Below are 18,096 nucleotides of genomic sequence, written 5' to 3'. Positions count from 1 at the left end.
TAGTGAAAAGGAGAATGCTTAGAGCAGTGGGTACAGTGGTGGCAGTGCCTGGGCAGGAGCAGCAGCACATGGCTCGCTGCTTGGCCGGGCCAGGCCCTGCTCTGTGCCCCAGGCCAGTGGTGCTGCATGAGCTGCTGCCCAAGCTCCCGGGAGCCTCTGCTTGACAGACTCCGCTCAGGTGCCCGTGAGCAAAGGGCCTGGGGGTGAATTGAGAAGCAGCTGAGCATGGGCAGTGACAAACAGCCTTTCTCTGATGTACTAGGAGTAGGTAAGAGCCACTGGAGGGCCAAGAGAGGCTATTTTGGTGGGGGCAGATCTTCTAAGCAGCCCTGGCCATGCCCTGGGACGAAGGATGGCCCAGCAGTGTCCGAGCACTCCACCAGCGCCAAGCAGGAAGACCACAGTCTCACTGTAAGATCTCCAAGTGACAGCCTTGCCAAGTGATAACCTTGCAGCAGCACGTTCTTAAGACTACAAAGGTAAAATATTTTAATAGTGATATCTCATGCAAAATTAATAAAGGATTCAATGAAAGGATTGAAGTGAAAAGCTTAAGCATTCCAGCTATGCTACCTGATTTAATGGATGACACTCTCTTTGCCTAAAAGCCTTGTCCCAAGGCTTGTCCCTTAATGCCTCCATGGTCAGAGTAATTTATCAGTGTCTGAAGACAACCACCAGCAAGCCCATTAACTGAATCAGTCTGGATGGAATTTAATTTCACACAAAGACAAAAATGTGTTGTAGTTTAAGGATGGCATTTTCAGATCTGTGTAAAAGGACTGGTGAAAACAAAATCCCATCAGTTCTCGAGTGATTTGCATTCTTGGCTTTCCCTAACATACCTGAAATTCAACATTGTCAGTTTTGCCAGTACTATATCAGGACAGAAATCACAATCAAAATGCTCCTAAGTTACATAAACAGCTGTTATCAGCCTTGTCTCTTCCAGATGAAATGATTCTGTGATTCTATGTACCCTTATCACTTCCCCTGTATGTCAAGATGTCATGGCTTGAGATTCAACCAAACCTAATTTTGCAGACAAACAGGAAAAGCAATATGTATGACTCTCAAAAATCACTCTTTGATACACTTATGAAGAGGCACAGATTGCATTTTAATATTTTGGAAATAGGTCTTATTAACATCCCCTGGCAATCAGCTAGTATTTCCTTAGTTGCTCTGAGCCCTACACTGGACTGTGTGCTGCTCTCAGCTTCAAGAACTGTAAATATTTATAGCAGATGCCTCTTGGCTGCTTTAAAAAAGCATGGACAGAAAGCGGTTGATGTTCTCATGCACAACCACTGCTGGCTGGAACTTAAAAGTCAGCTTTTTTCAATTCCAGCAAAAGCTGGCAGCATCCACACACAGAAGTTCAAGGACAGAGTCGGCTGCAGGCGCAGATGGAGCCCAGCACAGCTAAGTGTGACAACCTTCCCCGTGTCACTGGAGTGGGTCAGGACAGGACAGTGGGTCAGGTGGCTGGGAGAGTTGGGGCATGGGGAGCCAACTGGTCATCTGAGCCTTGAATCCTGAGGATCCTCAGGATGGTTCTGTTGTGTTCATACAACACATCTGTTCTCTCCACCATTCTTTTAAAATCAGCTTGTTTTGAAAAAACTTTTCCTACCATTTTAAGATGCAAACCAGTATTTAGCTATGTTAGTCATGCACCCTAGGAAGATCTTAAAAATCAGACGTAGTTATCACTTCCTAAAGATCCCAGGCTGACTTCTGGAAGAATAACATCACAGGGGTGTAACAAGGCTCTTCAATTTAAAAATTCCTATCTACATTTTCATTGCTTAAGCTTCCAAAGCTTCTCTTTTCTGATACAGGGCTACAGCCCTGACTTTTCAACTGTTGAGAGAGACAGTTTTGCTAAAACATGGTGTTAATTTAAACCACTATTGTGTATATTTTCCTTCTTTTGCAAGAAGATTATGTGCTCTCTGCAAAGGCACTGGAGGGTTTGGGTATGGGGGGTGGTGAGGAGGGCTCAGTTTATATATTCTCCCGTTTCTCAGCTCATCCCATGAGTGGAGAGAGGATAATGCTATTTATGAAACAGCTCTTATAGCACGATTTTCTACTTTTCAAGACCAGTCCTGGTGTGCAGGTCAGTTACTGCTCCCTTATCATAAATGTAGAGAAGAAAGAAGTATGATTTTTACCGTATGAGAGCAAGCCTGTCTTTTTCAGATGGATGATCATCGAGCCACTGGGAGTAGCGGGCAATGGACCACTCAGCCCTCTGATACAGAGAAACACAAACACAAATTACACATAAATACGAAAAAGGAAACACACCAAATTCAGAATCACAGATGACGACTCTCAATACTGCAGTGATGCAGAATGAATCTTAATACAGCAGTGATGCAGAATGAATTAAAGAATCAGATATAATTACGATAAATAGCCCAATAGGTTACTTGAGAGCTCAGAAGTGTTCTCCTACATTAACTCTTTGCCCAGTTCTGACAGGGGTTTGCATCTAGATTTCCTGCACCTTACATGAGTGGGATCCAAGTAATTTGCAGTCTGGGATAAGACCTGGAATTTCTTCTATGAGCTGACAGAGTATTAAATAATTGAAAGTCTATTTAAAATCAGGTTATCATCTTCCTCTTGTTAATTAATCAAAATCTGAAGTCAATGACTGTGACACTTTTGCTGTGATAAAACCAAAAGCCAGTAAATCATGTAAAGTATGAGCTTGAATACTTTTTAACTAAAATACCTAGGACAAAGTACAATGTTCATTCCTCCTTAGGGCACCTCGAAAGGAAAGACAGGTTGATCTTATTACCTGGAAGGGTGATTTTAACTCTGGTGGTGCTCTCGTAAATAAGAACTGAAGAATAATGCTGAATGGAATAACCTCTCCCAGAGCTGGGCTACTGGCAATATGCTCACTGGTCTGGAACAGCAGCGGTCTGGAAAATGTAGCAATATATTTGTGAAAGGAAGAAAAAGCTTATTTTCTGCATTAGAAAAACGTCTACGTGTTGGTAATATTGTGTTAGGATAGAAGCATCTATTTTTTGTCTACTAGCCTGCATCTTAGCTTTTCAACACAGATTCAGCTTGAAAAAATTTACAGAAGTTGGCTATTGTAATTAAATGATACAGGGCTGTAAATTTGATATTTCAGTGAAAACACTTGAGGTAACTATAGAACTCACTGTCATACAGAAGTTACACTGAAAGCAACACACAAAAAAAGTACAATTTGGCCAACATTTGCATGACAAAGATCGTTAAATCATAGTTATACTCTGCATAAAATTTAAAAGAACTTTAATCTATTTCTAATTTGCAGGTGGGTGTTGCCAAGAAAGCTCTCAGTTCAATCAGAACTAACAGAAGGGAACAAATCAGTCTTGAAATGCAGTTTGGCCAATTCCTACTTCCTGTGATGGTAACTCACCTGAATGACCTCAGCTGTCTGTAAGATCTTCCCAGGTCAGAGACCCGCCGACAGAGCGGTGCTACTGCTAACTCCATCTGTAAAAACAACCATTTTCATTTCAATCAGATTGGCTCAAAATACAAAACTTGGTATCAAAATAGCCTGCCTTTAAGCAGTAACTCAAACTTGCAGACCTTTTTGGTCTGACTTTTTGCTAGTGGTTCAATTTGAGACACAAACTCATCCTTTCCTTTCGTAACACATCACCCAGGCCAAGACTCTTGCCTTACTCTTGGTGAGATCGGAAGCATCCCGTGACAAAAGACAGTGACAGTCTCTGAGTAAGAGCAGAAGGGCTTTCCTGAGCTTTCTGAGACTGAAGCTTTGTTTCTCACAGCAGGTTTATTTTGTTGGTGATGAGTTTCCTGATGAAGCAACTATCTGTGCACAGCCCAGGAATCATGCAAATCTAGGGAGGTCTCCACAAATAACTACTAAAGCAGTAAAAATACATATGCATTTCAGCTGGGCACTCCCTCCTTTGGCAAAAGACAAGGATAAAGTGAATCCTTTCTGAACACTTGGCCCCAAATTTTAGATCACAGAACCTATGCAGGTTAGAAAGAAGGCAGCTAGGACTGCCACAGGGTCATACGGAATCATAGGCAAAAAAGCACCAGTAAGAGCATTATTTTCACACTTATTTTCATACTGCCGAGTTACAGCAGACATCTTTAAACACAAACCATCTTTAACCACTTTGGTTTTTAAGCACTGAAGGTCACCTGCCTTTTTGAACAAAAGCCAGAGAAAGAACACTTTCACTTCCCGATGTCAGACCAAACACAAACATTACATGGCAAAATTTCAGCTCATTTGCACATCAATACGCACCACCACTCAAAAAACTCCCATAGGTAACTTCAGGCAGATATGGATGAAGACTTTACTTTTTGCAGTGCTGAAGTGTCAGCTGACAGAGAGATGCAAGCTGTATTCTCCATGTATGGGGTTTTTTAAATCCTCAACTTGAAAGACTATTCAGACTTTGATTTCCACATAATGCACAATTAAACTGTTTCAAAGGATGAGAGCCAAAATAAGTAACAAGATCACAAACACCATGCAATGAGATTCCCATATAAGTAACACTGATGAATGAGTTTCAAAGTGCTTGTGATAAGACACTATTTACAGTGAAGTCTTTAATACTATTATTCTTTCCAGCTGTAGAATTTCTTCAGACAGAGGTGGCTGCTGGGCCTTCAGCTTCACCAAGAGCACATCGCTATGCTGGGCTTCCAGCATAAACAAAGAAGATGGTGAAGTGAACTATGATGCCATAGTCATCTCAAAATAGAAGAAACCAAATGAGCTGTTAATGCAAATCAAGGCCATCTACTTCTACTTCAGGCAGCCATCTGAAGAAGTAGGGCAGAAGCCATCTCACCTACTTTGCAACATCTCCAGGTTCTGTTCATACTCAGTGGAGAGAAAGAGCCACTGCTGGAGTGTGATGCATCTTTCCCCAAGGCAGACATCTAAAATAGGTCAGGTGGGTCATGTTGTAGGAGTTTGACACCTACTTGACAGTCAGACAGAGCTGGAAAAGCCAGCGGGCCTAGCCCAGGCACCTGTGTTTCCTCTCGAGACAAGGAGAGGAGGGCACCTCCAAAAGGCAATGGGCAGAGCCCCCTCAGAGCCAGCACACAGGCAAGGCAATGCTGCTCCTCAGCCCAGCGACCTTGGAGTGCATGCCCCACATCAGGCACTTCTAAGCCATCTGAGATCTGAATCTTATATTAAGTAGAAATCCACAGAAGAAGAAAGTGAATAAAAATCCAGGAAGCAAAACTAAGGATCTTTGTCTTCAGCTTTCAGATGAACAACTGCTCCAGCCCTGGGTAACAGCCCAGCTCCCTCCTGCCTGCAGCCCTTCTGGCCCCCAAATCTACTCTAGGCTATGAACTGGCCCCTTCTGTAGAGCTGGGTGGGATCTCTGCCCTGCTCCTCCATAACCCTCGCAGCCTGGGGGCCTGGGCATCTCTCCTCCACGCAAGGCCAAGGAGTGCCTGCTGAGCAAGCTGAAGAGCATGGAGAGCCATCCTGCGGTTCCTGATGGGCAAGCCATCTGCCAGCCAGGGCAAAAGGCATCCCCAGGTGAAGCCAAAGCCCCCACACCAGAGGAGGAGCTTTGGGCTGCCATGCCCTGCACCAAATTCACCGGCACAGGGATGTGAGGTTGCTTGCACATTCCCAGGACAGACGGTTTGTCCCCGAGGATCTCTGCAGGGAGCTACTCCAACTCCAAACAGCGATGAAGCTTAGAGCAAGTTCAGCATGTTGTTCCCCCAGATCCCCTGGAACACTTCTGAGCACACTGGGCCAAAAAAGGCCAGTCTGATGCACTGAACTAAGAGCAAGTAGCCATAAAGAAGAGCTAACTAAGCAGGCTTTTCTGAATCATGATACAAGAACCTGACAGACTCTGAAAAACAAATAAGAGCAAGACCCTGATTTGCCCAGAGCTTCTTTTCAGGCAACAGTGTTGGGTAGGGACAGCTGGAAGTAACTGATACCCTGCAGGAGCTGGTGTGCTAGCTCTGCTGGGGGCCATGGGCTTGTAGCTGTCAAGAACTAAAGAGAATTCTTTTAGGTGTTTAGAGAACCTGATAACAGGCAACAGACTGCCAGTCTGACTTGTGGAAACAGAGATGCATGGATCAAACTGTACTCATGAGGGGAAAGAAATCCCAGTGTGGCAAAATATGATTTTGTTTAATAAGTTTTAAATGATTGTTTCACTCCTGAAACATAACATGATGTAACGAGATGTAAGTGAAACTTTCTACAGCTTAGCCAATTCTTTATTAAAGCAAATTTAAATGATATCCTCTCAAACATATTTGTCAGCTTTCACAAATGAACACTTTTAGTCTTAAGTACTAAGGAATAGAATTTACTTTGGAAAATTCTATTACTTCATCTTCAACCTTTATTCACTGTAGGAAATTATTAGTATTGCTAGAACTAGATTGATTTAATGGCAGCAGATGGTTGATTCGTGAAGTGCTGGCTGCCAAAGAAAAAAAAATTGCTTTTAAGCTTTGCAGCATACTATACCATCTCAAATTGACTCATGAAGAGTGGGAATGAGTGAAAACTAATGTGGTAAAAATGTACATCAACCACAGAAACTTTTTTTCTTTGATTTACAACACTATTCTGCTGTGTTATAACCCAGCCTCTCCAACAAACTCTACTCTGCATAATAACTAAGACTGTTTTCTTCACTTGAATCTTATTTGTCTGAGCTCAATGATGTGGTGAGATGCTACAGCATCTTTCTGCTGCTGTTACATTCATTTCTGCAGGCCCACTGAGGGGTTTTGTGTCTCCACTGAGCACTGTGCCAGCCAGCACCGCTGGCCTGGGAGCAAGTGCTGGGGAGGAATCATTCAGCTGCAACAGCTGCTGTTTTGAAGGTGCTGAAACTGGGCAGAGGGCTGAGCATACATCACTTCATGGTTTTGCTACCTGTCATCACCTGAAGCTGCATCAACTGTTGATTCATGCAGCATGTTTATACTGTAGCAGCTTTTGCTATGATATACAGCTACAGTTTCCAAGGCATTTTGGTGAGCTTTTACAGGTCGGGTGATGCTTCTGGCTGTCTGCAAGCCAGTATTTGTATCGTGTGTACAAGGCCCTTCATACAGCCATGTCCCATAGACTTTACAGATGAAATGGCAAGCAGAATATTTTGTTTATTTTCCAAATTTCTCTCCCAGAAACGCAAAATTGAAAATTCAGGTATCCAAGTTAAATTCAGTGACAAATCAGTTGTCTGCACAGTAATTTGCAGCCACAGAGGCTTGATCAACCCATGTGAGTTTACCATGAACACGGGATCCAAGAGAAGCAGTAGAAAGTGCACGTGCTGGTCAAAAAGGAAGGGGCAGCTAGAACAGAAGGTGGCCTAATGACTTTGCCTTGTTTCTTCTAACTTTGTACAAAACCCATTGCTCTTCCATGATTTATTCATGTTATTTTGCCGTGCTTCGCAGAACACGGTGGCGGGCTCCTGACCAACGTATGCTGCTTCTCAATGATTCTTGCTCTCCAAGCCCAAAAAGGATATATTATCTTTTCTTCTCATATGACCCTGCCATAGCCCATGGCGAGGTGGTCGATTATCTGTTGAACTATTCACTGGCTAGCCATATTGTAAAAAATGCATCACATGGCTGGCTTCTCTAATTGGATTATGTTCAGCAACCCAAGGGTGAAGTGAGTAGGTAATCCAGATACAGATAATGCATATATATAGAAGAGCACTTTGAAAAACCCCATAGTGGAGTTATTGTTTAGTGCCTATTGTGGTTCTTTCAAGATCTCTCATTACTAAACAGCTGTTTTTTCAGCTGGAAAATCTTAACATTAATTTTTTAGCAATTACATTTCCTTCTGGCCAAGATGAATTCCAAGGTTTTAAATGTTAACTCAAAATGCTTTTTTTTCCCAGCCATTCACCGGGAGAGAATGCTTTAACAAGCAAGGGAGCAGAAGAGCTCTGAACTATTATATGAAAGGAGCTGGCCTCGAAGGGACATGGAATTTGATTTCTCCCCCATGCAGTAATTCCAAAACGGCTGATGTTTAAGAAAATCCTTCAGCTGGATTGCCTCCAAAAGAACACACATCAGAAAAGGATTTCTTCCTTCCAGTATAATATTTAGCATTAAACACTACATGCATTTTAGCTTTAGTAGTTTCTGTCCTTGTGACTACAACCATGATGCTTGTCTCACCTCTCCACAAGAAACTAGGAAGGAAATTTTTTAGGAAAAAACATTTTAAAAGCATTTTTACACTTGTTTTTACATGCTTGATCAAAAGAGCAAATCTGTTTGCATTTTTAAAAACCCAAATATTCTTGCTTTTTTAATGTCACATGTTGAATCAGGAAACCAGATTCTAGCCATAGGCTAACCAGCAGATAAAAACATTTCCTCTGCACTAGAATTTAGCATTGACAACATCTACAGTAAAAACATTTTTCTAGGAATATTCAACAAACCAAACCATTTTGTAGTACTTGACTGATACAGACTCGAAGAGATGGTGGCAGTGCTAACTATGCTCCATCAAAACTGTTTGAACACAGTACTGAACAATGCCAAAAAAACAGCTATAAATCACTCCTACATAAGAAATATAAGGTTTATATAGAACAGTATTAACTCAAACAGGACCTATAAAAATAGTTCACTTGACACAGTTGAAAATAATCAGTCATGACATGAGATGGGTTTCTTGGTATAGGCAGTCTCCTGCCTTGTATGTCGCTCTAAACATCCACCTGTACTGTGAAAAGAAGGGAAATCATGTCATGCCTTCATGTCATGAGGCATAAAGATTACTTAATCATAGAATCATAGAATCATAGAATTATATCTTTGCAATTTCTAGACTAGCTTATTTGAATGCAGTTGTGTTTTATATTTGCTATTAATAAAGAGCTGTTTTCCTATATCAGCTTACAATGTGTATATAGCAGATGACTAATTTCGATGTCAAATATTAATGTAAATCCCTTCTTTCTTCGAAATAAATTTATCAGCTTATTGTGCTTCCATTTCATTCTTTGCTGCATTGTCCATAACTTTCACTGGGCTTTAGGAAGGGCTGAACTACAAGTCATCAACTCCAGAGTGTGCCTAAGCATGAGTGCTGTAACAACTCTGAATATCAAACAAGTTAAAAGGTCCTCTGGAGAAGAACTGGTACTCCCAAGAAACGTAAATGTTGAAAAACCGCCAGGACTTGCTGGCTTGCTTGCCTCCAGGGGAACATTTTGTTCAGGCCAACTAGTATCGACTTAAAAAGGGAAATTTGGAATCACATAGGTGAATACTGAATTACAGCCACCTTAAAATATAAACCCAAATGAAAACAAAATGATCTAGGAATTTATAGGAGTGAACTGAAAAGTAATCTTGTGCAATTGCCTGCATAAAAACTGAGGGCACAAAAAGAAGTGAATTCAGCCTGTAGACTGGAAATATTTCAAACGACGAGAGTCCCAAGGAACAGCACAGTGTGTGATAATAACCTTGCAGCACTGCAGACATTTCCTAGGGCTTATAATGTTTCTGTAAGCACTGATCTTTATGAAATCATATTAATAACGTTCAGATGTATTTCAAGCCTCTCATACCTCTGGTTTACAGCTGCCATGCTAGCACGTATCTAGTCTTACTGCTGAAATATCTGCAACGCACAAGGCGGCAAAATGCAATACTGACACTGGAAACACCATAAGACAGAATTCAACAGAATTTCAGCACTAGTTCCTAACTGTATAAGTAGCTGAGCCTTACTCAAGAAAATTGGCTGTTTTGCACCTCATTGAACCCAGTTCTGAGTGAAAAGAACTCCATGCCTCAGTTTTCCCAATTCTGTGCAGACACCTGTTGTTTTGAGGCAACTTAAGCAGTAGAACACATTTCCAATGGAAAAAAACCTTCAAATCTGACTCTTGGCCAGAGCTGTTCTGCTGAGTATAAGGCAGCTGTAAGTCTAACTCTGAGTGTCCTGAAAGAAACCACCATAAGCACATGAGAGACCCAAAACCTGATGCAACTCAAGGCTATTTGACTTACTGCATGTGTGTTTATAACAGGACCTCAAATTAACCAAAGCTTCAGGACAAACTTCTGCCCAGGTCTTTTGTGTGCAAGTAACCCCAGAACACCAAAAAGGGTTTTAGATCTCAAAAGACAGTTTTAATCAGGAACATGTAACTCTTTTTGCATCTAGAAAATTCATAATGACTCTACAAGGCAGAGCACAAGTGAAAACAGTTTATAAACAAACTTCCTCCTACAGACACAGTGACTTTCCAGGCAGGTCCTTTCCCTTGGGTTTGGCTTTAGTCCAACAATGCAGTGCCTTTCTGGGAATAAAAAATATCCTGCATGCAGCATTTATGGCCATTTGGAAAAGTTTATCCTTCCCATCAAGCCAGCAGTCCAGCTAAACGCCTGCTCCCTGCTCTCCTCAGCCCAAAGCAGCAGCAACCTCTCTTCTCTTTAGAGGAATCAAGTATTTTTCTCAACAAAGCCATGTGCCATGGGAACAGGAACATGGAACCAAATCACCTCCTGCTCAGAATTATAGCCACGTTTTGGCAAACTTGCCCAGGACTCCTGGACGGGTCACAGACACTACAACCTCCCCAGCACGGTTACCAGGATCTGGCATCATAGGCACAAGCCCAAAACCCAAGGCAAGGTTTTTTGAAGGGACAGACACACCCCAGAAAACATGGATATAAGGCAGCAGAGATGCTCGAAGGCAGGATGAGTGTTGAGGTGGCTGTATGGTGCTGGTTGGACCCAGATAGTTCTTGTCTTAAGGTGATATTTAAACAAGCCAAAAATATGGTGCAATGTGAAGATGAGAAAAACAGAAGGCAGCCCCCAGATGCAACAACAGTTGAAGGCAAGAGAGAAGAATGAATTCAAAACGTTTTTGTGTTAGGTTTTTTTTTCCATGGTACTAAAGAAGAGAAATCAGAACATTTATCTTCACATGGTTGTCTATTCAGGAGTTATACTCAGCCCAGTGGGACAGAACATGCAAATCCCCCTACCCTCTAACGAAGAAATCCCTTCATTTTTCACTTAAAAGGCAGCCCATGACAGAATGAGAAAATAAAGTGTTTAAAAAAGATAAACAAGTGGTATTTTTAGTATTACCATAATAGGTGCTTAGATCAGATGCTCTTTCCTGTAGAGTAAGGTGAAGATATTTCCCAGATTTATATGGCTTACTTTACCGGTGCAGCATCTATTACAAAAGTTATCTATATTGCTTCCAGAGGAGGAGTCAAACATCATTTTTTACCTTCAGTTTTATGCTAGTTGTCTTCAAAATAGAGAAGAGAACAGAATCTTCTCACTGAAAGCAACTAAAAACTTCCCCTTAACTTCTGTGGTTAAAGGCTGATTTGGTACTTTTGAATGACAAATAACAAAACCTCTACTCAGGTGCATGTAGCTCACAGGCAAACGACACAAAGCAGCCACAAGCTGGAGCAGAGATGGCAGTCATTCCTCTCTGCCTGCCTTCCACTCCTACCTAGTTCCCTGCCAGCCAAAAGCAGCACTTGGTATGCAAGAAGCTAGTGCTAAGTCCCTGTTCCAGTTGCATAATAGTAACTGGGTCCCACAGACCAACTGTCCTGGTTTCAGCTGGGACAGAGTTCATTTTCTTCTTAGTAGCTGGTACAGTGCTGTGTTTTGGATTTAGAATAATGTTGATAACACAGAGATGTTTTAAGATGTTGCCAAGTAGTGTTTGTACTAAGTCAAAGATTTTTTAGCTTCTTGAGCCCTGCCAGTGAGGAGGCTGGTGAGGGGCACAGCTGGGACAGCTGACCCCAACTGGCCGAAGGGATATCCCACACCACAGGATGTCATGCTCAGGGGAGGGATCGTCGCACAGGGACTGGCTGTGCGTTAGTCAGTGAATGGTGAGCACTTGCACTGTGCATCACAAGGTTTTATTTCATTCTATTGTTATCTGACTATTATTATTATTGTTATTATATTTCCATTATTAAACTGTTCTTATCTCTACTCTGGAGTGTTACTTGTCTCCTCCTCCCCACCTCACTGCCAGGGGCAGGAGTGAGTGAGCAGCTGTGTGGTGCTTTGTTGCTGGTTGGGGTTAAAACACAACACCAATTTAGTGGATGACTCTATTTTTTGGCAAGTTAATCACAGGGTTACCACTGAAAAATCAAATCCAAATATAGCAGATAACGCAAAAAGGTGGCAGATATTAACCTGGCAATTTCTTCTGTGTTTTAGTTCAGCGTAAGAGCTAGGTAAAACTAAGAGGTAGGTAAATCTATCAGGTCAGACTCCACAAGAAAACTGCCCTTCTGTTACCAAAAAGGCAGCTCTCCACGGGATATTGGTATTTTCTTTAGCTTGTCTCCTACACTGCAAGGCAGCTGAGTTAGCAAGTAACCACTGTGGGCACTGTGATACATGAAGCGATTCAGAAAGCAACACACTATTCCATGAGAAGAGAGAGAAAGAATGAAGTGAATGAATAGCAGTAAATGACGGACGTACCGAAGAGGTCAGTCAAGTGGGATAAAATGTCAAGATGCAGCTGAACCTAAATGCAACAGTCATTTGATAGGAAGCTGTCAGACCTCCCTGAATGTGCCTCACAGTGACTAGGGATCTTCAACTACTTAGTGGATGCATTTCTCAGGATACAGTATCTCATCAGAGGGGATGTTTAGAAGTGCAATGCATCCATCTCTACAACTGCTTGCTCATACTTTGATGGGGACAAAGGTATCGGCATTTTTCACTGAACACAGTGAAGAAGCAGCAAAAGGCAGGAATCAGTATGAAGGGTACCTGTGCAAAATCTGCCGCCAGCCGCATCTTCCCACCTTCACCAAGGGGCCTTATTAGACTGGCATTGCGAATGAAAAGTTCAATTGCTCTTTGAGCCATGGCTTCAGTATTATCAAAGACAAAGTCAAAACACTCAAAATGTCTGAAGTAGTCGCTCATGACTCTTGCTATAAAACCCTGTAGTTCTTTCATGTACAGAGAACAAGGGACATCTGGTTTTCCCGAGATGGATAATGATCTGGGAAAAAAAAAAAAAGAAAAGAAATGAGGACAGCTAAATTCATTTTTAAAACACAACCAAAAACTATTGGATCAGTTTTTACTTTTTCCAACCCCACAAAGTCATGGCATGAATTGTAGAGGCTCATTTCTACTCAGAATAAAGAGCATGTAGCACACTGAAATTGCAGTCAAAAAATATCTATCAGCGATTCCCATTCTAACAAGATACAAGAAATCACCCCACTCACACCCAACTTGCATTGCCTTTGCCTAGACCTCAAATCCAACCCCTAAATATAAATGTCCCATTTGTTGTCTTGAATGTCTAACAGTGGATCAGAAAATACAAGCACATGTCCCAGGGTTACTAGTTTAGCTCATCCCAAACCCATTCTCTGTATAGAACTAGTTTCATAGCTTCCTCCAAAACCAGGATTATAAAGTCCACCTAATTACCACAGAAGCAGCACAGGAGCTACAGAACACAGAAATCAATCACTTTTCTCTTTCTTTGAATCATCCAGGCAAAAGAGCTTTTCTAAACTCAGGAACCTGAGCATACAGGCTACCTAACAAAACTTAGCCTCTGGCTGGAATTGGATTATCAACCCAGACAGGTCTCTTGCTAGTAAGAAAGATGGAGAGGGTAAAATATTGTTTAAAAAAAATCTAAAAGAAATTTTACAACACCCCTGAAAATATACTATTTTCAGTGAATTTCCAAGACAAAAACCAGGACATCTGATGATGATATAAGCAATGTCAGAACAGAGATAGCGACCAAAATAACATTCAGGAAGGAAGTCTCAATTATTGGTAGGATCCAAGGTCTTTGCAGATAAAGAATACTGGAAATTTCAATTAAAATGCTATGGGAAAACAGTACAATACACTAAATCTGAGCTTTCAATAAAAAAGATTTTTTAATCACTTCATAGTCAATAATACTTCAGAAAAAATCAGTGTAATTTCGAACCAGAGGTTATATGCTTCATTTTGAGAAACAGGAATGTTAATAGTTCTGAAGACTGTCCACAAAAAATAAATTTTGAAAGCAAAAGGGTTTTTTTACACACAAAAAAATGGCCTCTGCTTAGCTTTATTTTTTTACCTAAAATTAATTTTACTCAACAGATATTAAAAAAGGAAGAAGACAGGTGCTATCTGATTTCATTGTTTCAATAGATAAGTGTAATTCTGTTTTCTGTGTTCACTGACCATAAAGCATCGCCTTCCCCTCAACAGACAAGCGCTCTTGCTCCAAGGACACTGTGGCAATAACAATTATGCATATGCAGGACATCTTACTAAAGCAGTGGTGAATTAAAAAAATATTTCTAGTTACCCAGAAAAATCTTCCTGGTGCATAGTGATGATAATAGCTTCTACTGAATCTCCTACAGAGTTCAGTAACGGTTGAATAGCACTACCCATTAGATCATGGACTGCCTAAAATAGAAAAAGGCAGAAGTAAGGAAACAGAAACTAAAACCGTTTGCATTTTGACACCTCAAAAATACTTTGACAAACCGTTAATTTCAACAGTGCTTTTTACTATTCTGCATTAGCAACATCTAAATAGAAGGACAAAAACCTAAGAGAGATGATTTTTACCAGCACAGAACAGAAAGAAGGCTGTTTACTATGTGAAGCCTTCTTTCAAGAAGGTGCACAACAATCTGGCATTCCTGGTTTGTAAATGTACGTGTTTTGGTGCACACATTTCATTCTGCTGCACACTACCCTCCCCAGATCAGCACACGGCAGGATGGACGTGGAGAGCTGTCATCCATGGAGGGCTGCATGGCCAGCCACATCACTCCCCAGAAAAGCACCAGGAAGCATACGAATCATCATTTTATGTGTGTGGCAGGAGGATAAGGGGGTGATGAAGGATCCAGCTATTGCTGTGTAAATGCTGCAGAGAAAGACATTTATTTTCGCAGTCAGGTGACATCTGGGTTCCGGCCATTACGAGAATATTCTTGAATACAAATGCTACTCAAGCAGTGATTTGGCACCTGCAGCATATATGTAGCTGCAGATACAACAAAATATAAGTTTCAGAGTATTTGCATAGCTTTGACTAACATATAATGACACAAAATCATACCTGGGAAAACAAGTGCCCATTTCAAGTGTAACAAACAAAGCAAAGCTCAGCCCTAACCCTGCAACATTTGCTCATTCAATTACCTTTAAGGCATTTGTGATTGTTTGCTCAGCGGCTGCTGGAAACGAGCTCTGATTGGTAACAACCTAAAAAGTTTAAAGGAGTTGTTAACAGAAGACAGCCAACAAACAACTAAAATCCACAATGTTTAATTTGATTTTAAAACATACTCAGTTATCCTCAGTAATGAGTGCTTTACATAGGCACAGCAAATTACCAATTGTGTTTTGTATGGACAGAACTTCTAATGTACCAGTGTCAGTCCTTCACTCTCAAATTTCCTACAGACTTCGCTTCTGCCTTGTCAGAATCAGAATAAAAATAAGCAATGTGTTCTCCCACTTCTAAGTATAGAATGTATGGAGAACTATACAAGCTGCTCTATGGTAAATATTTGAAGGAATGGCTGGTTTATGTTGCATTATGATTACTATAATATTACATGTGAAATAGCTGTTTATGTACAGTTACAATGATACTGCAATTGAAAATCAAGGAATGATCTTAAGGAATATTCTACCAATTTTCTTACAGTTATGAACATGCTATACAATAGTATTTTTAAGCCAGATAAGTACTGAAGTTAAAGACTGAATCATATCAGATCTCTCTCCAACACTAAGGCACATGAGGTTCATTACTAACTACATTAGAGAAAGCAGACTTGAAAGTTGATCTACCATCTGTTTGCAAAATTCAAGCAAATTTTATAGGCTTTTTAGCATTTTTTAACATTCTTTAAACATATCCACAGTCAGAAGTACTCATGATCTTTTATTTTTTAATCAGGCTAGGATTTAAGCATGATTAACTACAACTACCTCTGTATCTGTTTGTTTTAATTTATGGACGTTGTGTAACCATTGGCATCACTAAGCCAGTAAATTAAAATTATTCACAACTGCACTTAGTCCTGAAAACATTTCCAGGCCAGACTTTGGTCATAGCAACAATGTAGGGAGATATTTGTGGTGTGTTGCTTTTCTTGATTTCACTCTTTCCTTCTCTTTTTCAGTTTGGCCACAATCATGGAAAGCAGTGAAGGTCAGATATAGACACGAGCTCTCATGCTGACCAATACAAAGACAGAGCTTAGTTGATAACAAAATCCAGAAAGGGTTCAATTATTTAGGTTCACAAAACAACAGTAATGAGATGTGATTATTCTCTATAAACACATCTTTCCCTCCTCTTCAATATTGACAATTTGTCACATATCGGTGCTTACAAGGGCCAACCAAGTCTCAAAGTTGTACAAATGTATAGCAAGGTGCAACTCTTAACCCAAAATTGGGCTGTGTTTGCCAGAATTTACATCAGCTAATGAGAGAATATGCACAGAATAAAGCAAAGAAATTATCATTATGCCTGGAATTATCATAGAATTGTTGAGGCTGGAAGAAGGGGAATGCCAAAGGAAGCCTACCTTCAGAACCGACTGATGCAGTTTGTACAGCGAATTAACTACAGCCACGTTCCTCCTCTGCCCGTCTGTCAGTGGTCCAATCACCTGACTGGCATCTCCTTGAGTAGATAGCTGCAATGATGGCAGGAATTATTCAAACAGCACCAAATCTTGAAACAGTGCATCGCTACTAAACAATAGATAATGGAACTTAGACCACAGCAGAAAGTCATAGGTCTTTCATCTTAATTCATGATACTCATCTCCAGATAACTGAACAACTGGAACAGGAACTGTGAGAGACTGTTGTCTCAGCTCCCAAACCACAGCATTCAGATCCAGATCTCTTGGGGATACCTAGACTCTGTGTAACTTCAACTTTGTAATCTAAAAGTCAGGTGAAGTCACCCACCCAAGGATGCAGTGAAAAGTAGCAGCAGTGGAACTGAAAAGAGTATGCTTTTCTCTATACCCTCAGTCCTTACTTCTGGCAACCATTCAAGTCCCTCTTTAGAGAACCCAGCTCTTCAAATAGATGGCTTACAGTTTTGTACATATTAGTGGCTTGTAAATGAACAGAAAAATAGAACTACAAGGATCAAAACTGCTAGTCCTGTCATTAAAAAAAGAGTTCTGTCTGCTAATCTTTCAGCAACCATTTAAAAATATTTCTTTATATTTAAGCACACATTTACCACAGAAATAACAGTTCCAGGATGATACATAAACAGCAATTTACTACAGAACAGTCCCACAAGAACCACATAGAATCACAGAATAGTAGGAGTTGGGTGAGATCATACAGTCCAATCCCTCTGCCAAAGCAGGTTTGCCTAGATCAGGTCACACAGAACGTGTCCAGGTGGGTTTTGAAAACCTCCAGACAAGGAGACTCCACACCCTCCCTGGGCAGTCTGTGCCAGGGCAGCGTGTGCCAGGGCTCCCTCACAGTGAAAATGGTTGTAAGGACACCACAGCACATGCTTATAATTTAAAATAAAATTTACTGTAAGTGGGAAACAAATGGAAATTTTCTTGTGCACTGAAGGCTGCAGAAATACAAAGAACTGACAAAAGACTATGTGAATGCTAGAAGTACATCTAAATATTACAGCAAGAATTGCTATTAACAGAACTTTATTTTTTAATTTATAATTTACTTTATAATTATTTTACTAGTTATCTATATTTTTTACATATATATTTCTATAGAGAGATATATATAGTTATCTATAGTTCAGGATAAAAAATCATCCTCCAGGAAACTCCTAAAGATGCCTAGTTCCAAAAGTCTCTCAGTAAAAATATATTTGTTCAATATAATTGAACAAATCATCAAGAGACCTTTCTTTAAACATAGTTGTAGATCCTACAGAAAGCTCATAAACTAAAACTGAATATACAGTAAAAATTGTTTAAGAACAAAAGG

The 18,096-nt window shown here is 40.6% G+C and overlaps 1 protein-coding gene across 2 annotated transcripts in view; it reads right to left on the bottom strand.

Annotated features, from left to right (window-relative positions):
- The window catches only part of COG5 (component of oligomeric golgi complex 5), a 208,030-nt gene that overhangs the window by 9,240 nt on the left and 180,694 nt on the right, over nucleotides 1-18,096 (bottom strand). For both annotated transcript variants that reach the window (XM_062018831.1, XM_062018827.1), the window contains 7 exons: nucleotides 16,689-16,799; nucleotides 15,286-15,348; nucleotides 14,435-14,538; nucleotides 12,868-13,105; nucleotides 3,440-3,516; nucleotides 2,819-2,945; nucleotides 2,181-2,260 (listed from right to left, as the gene is read on the bottom strand). In XM_062018831.1, the coding sequence (XP_061874815.1) occupies nucleotides 2,181-2,260; nucleotides 2,819-2,945; nucleotides 3,440-3,516; nucleotides 12,868-13,105; nucleotides 14,435-14,538; nucleotides 15,286-15,348; nucleotides 16,689-16,799 (800 nt within the window). The remainder of the gene's footprint in view (nucleotides 1-2,180; nucleotides 2,261-2,818; nucleotides 2,946-3,439; nucleotides 3,517-12,867; nucleotides 13,106-14,434; nucleotides 14,539-15,285; nucleotides 15,349-16,688; nucleotides 16,800-18,096) is intronic.

The sequence above is a fragment of the Colius striatus genome, chromosome 1, assembly GCF_028858725.1.
Source record: "Colius striatus isolate bColStr4 chromosome 1, bColStr4.1.hap1, whole genome shotgun sequence".
Lineage (NCBI taxonomy): Eukaryota > Metazoa > Chordata > Aves > Coliiformes > Coliidae > Colius > Colius striatus.
Note: the sequence above shows the minus strand (reverse complement) of the source record. Positions and strands in the feature narration are given on the sequence as shown.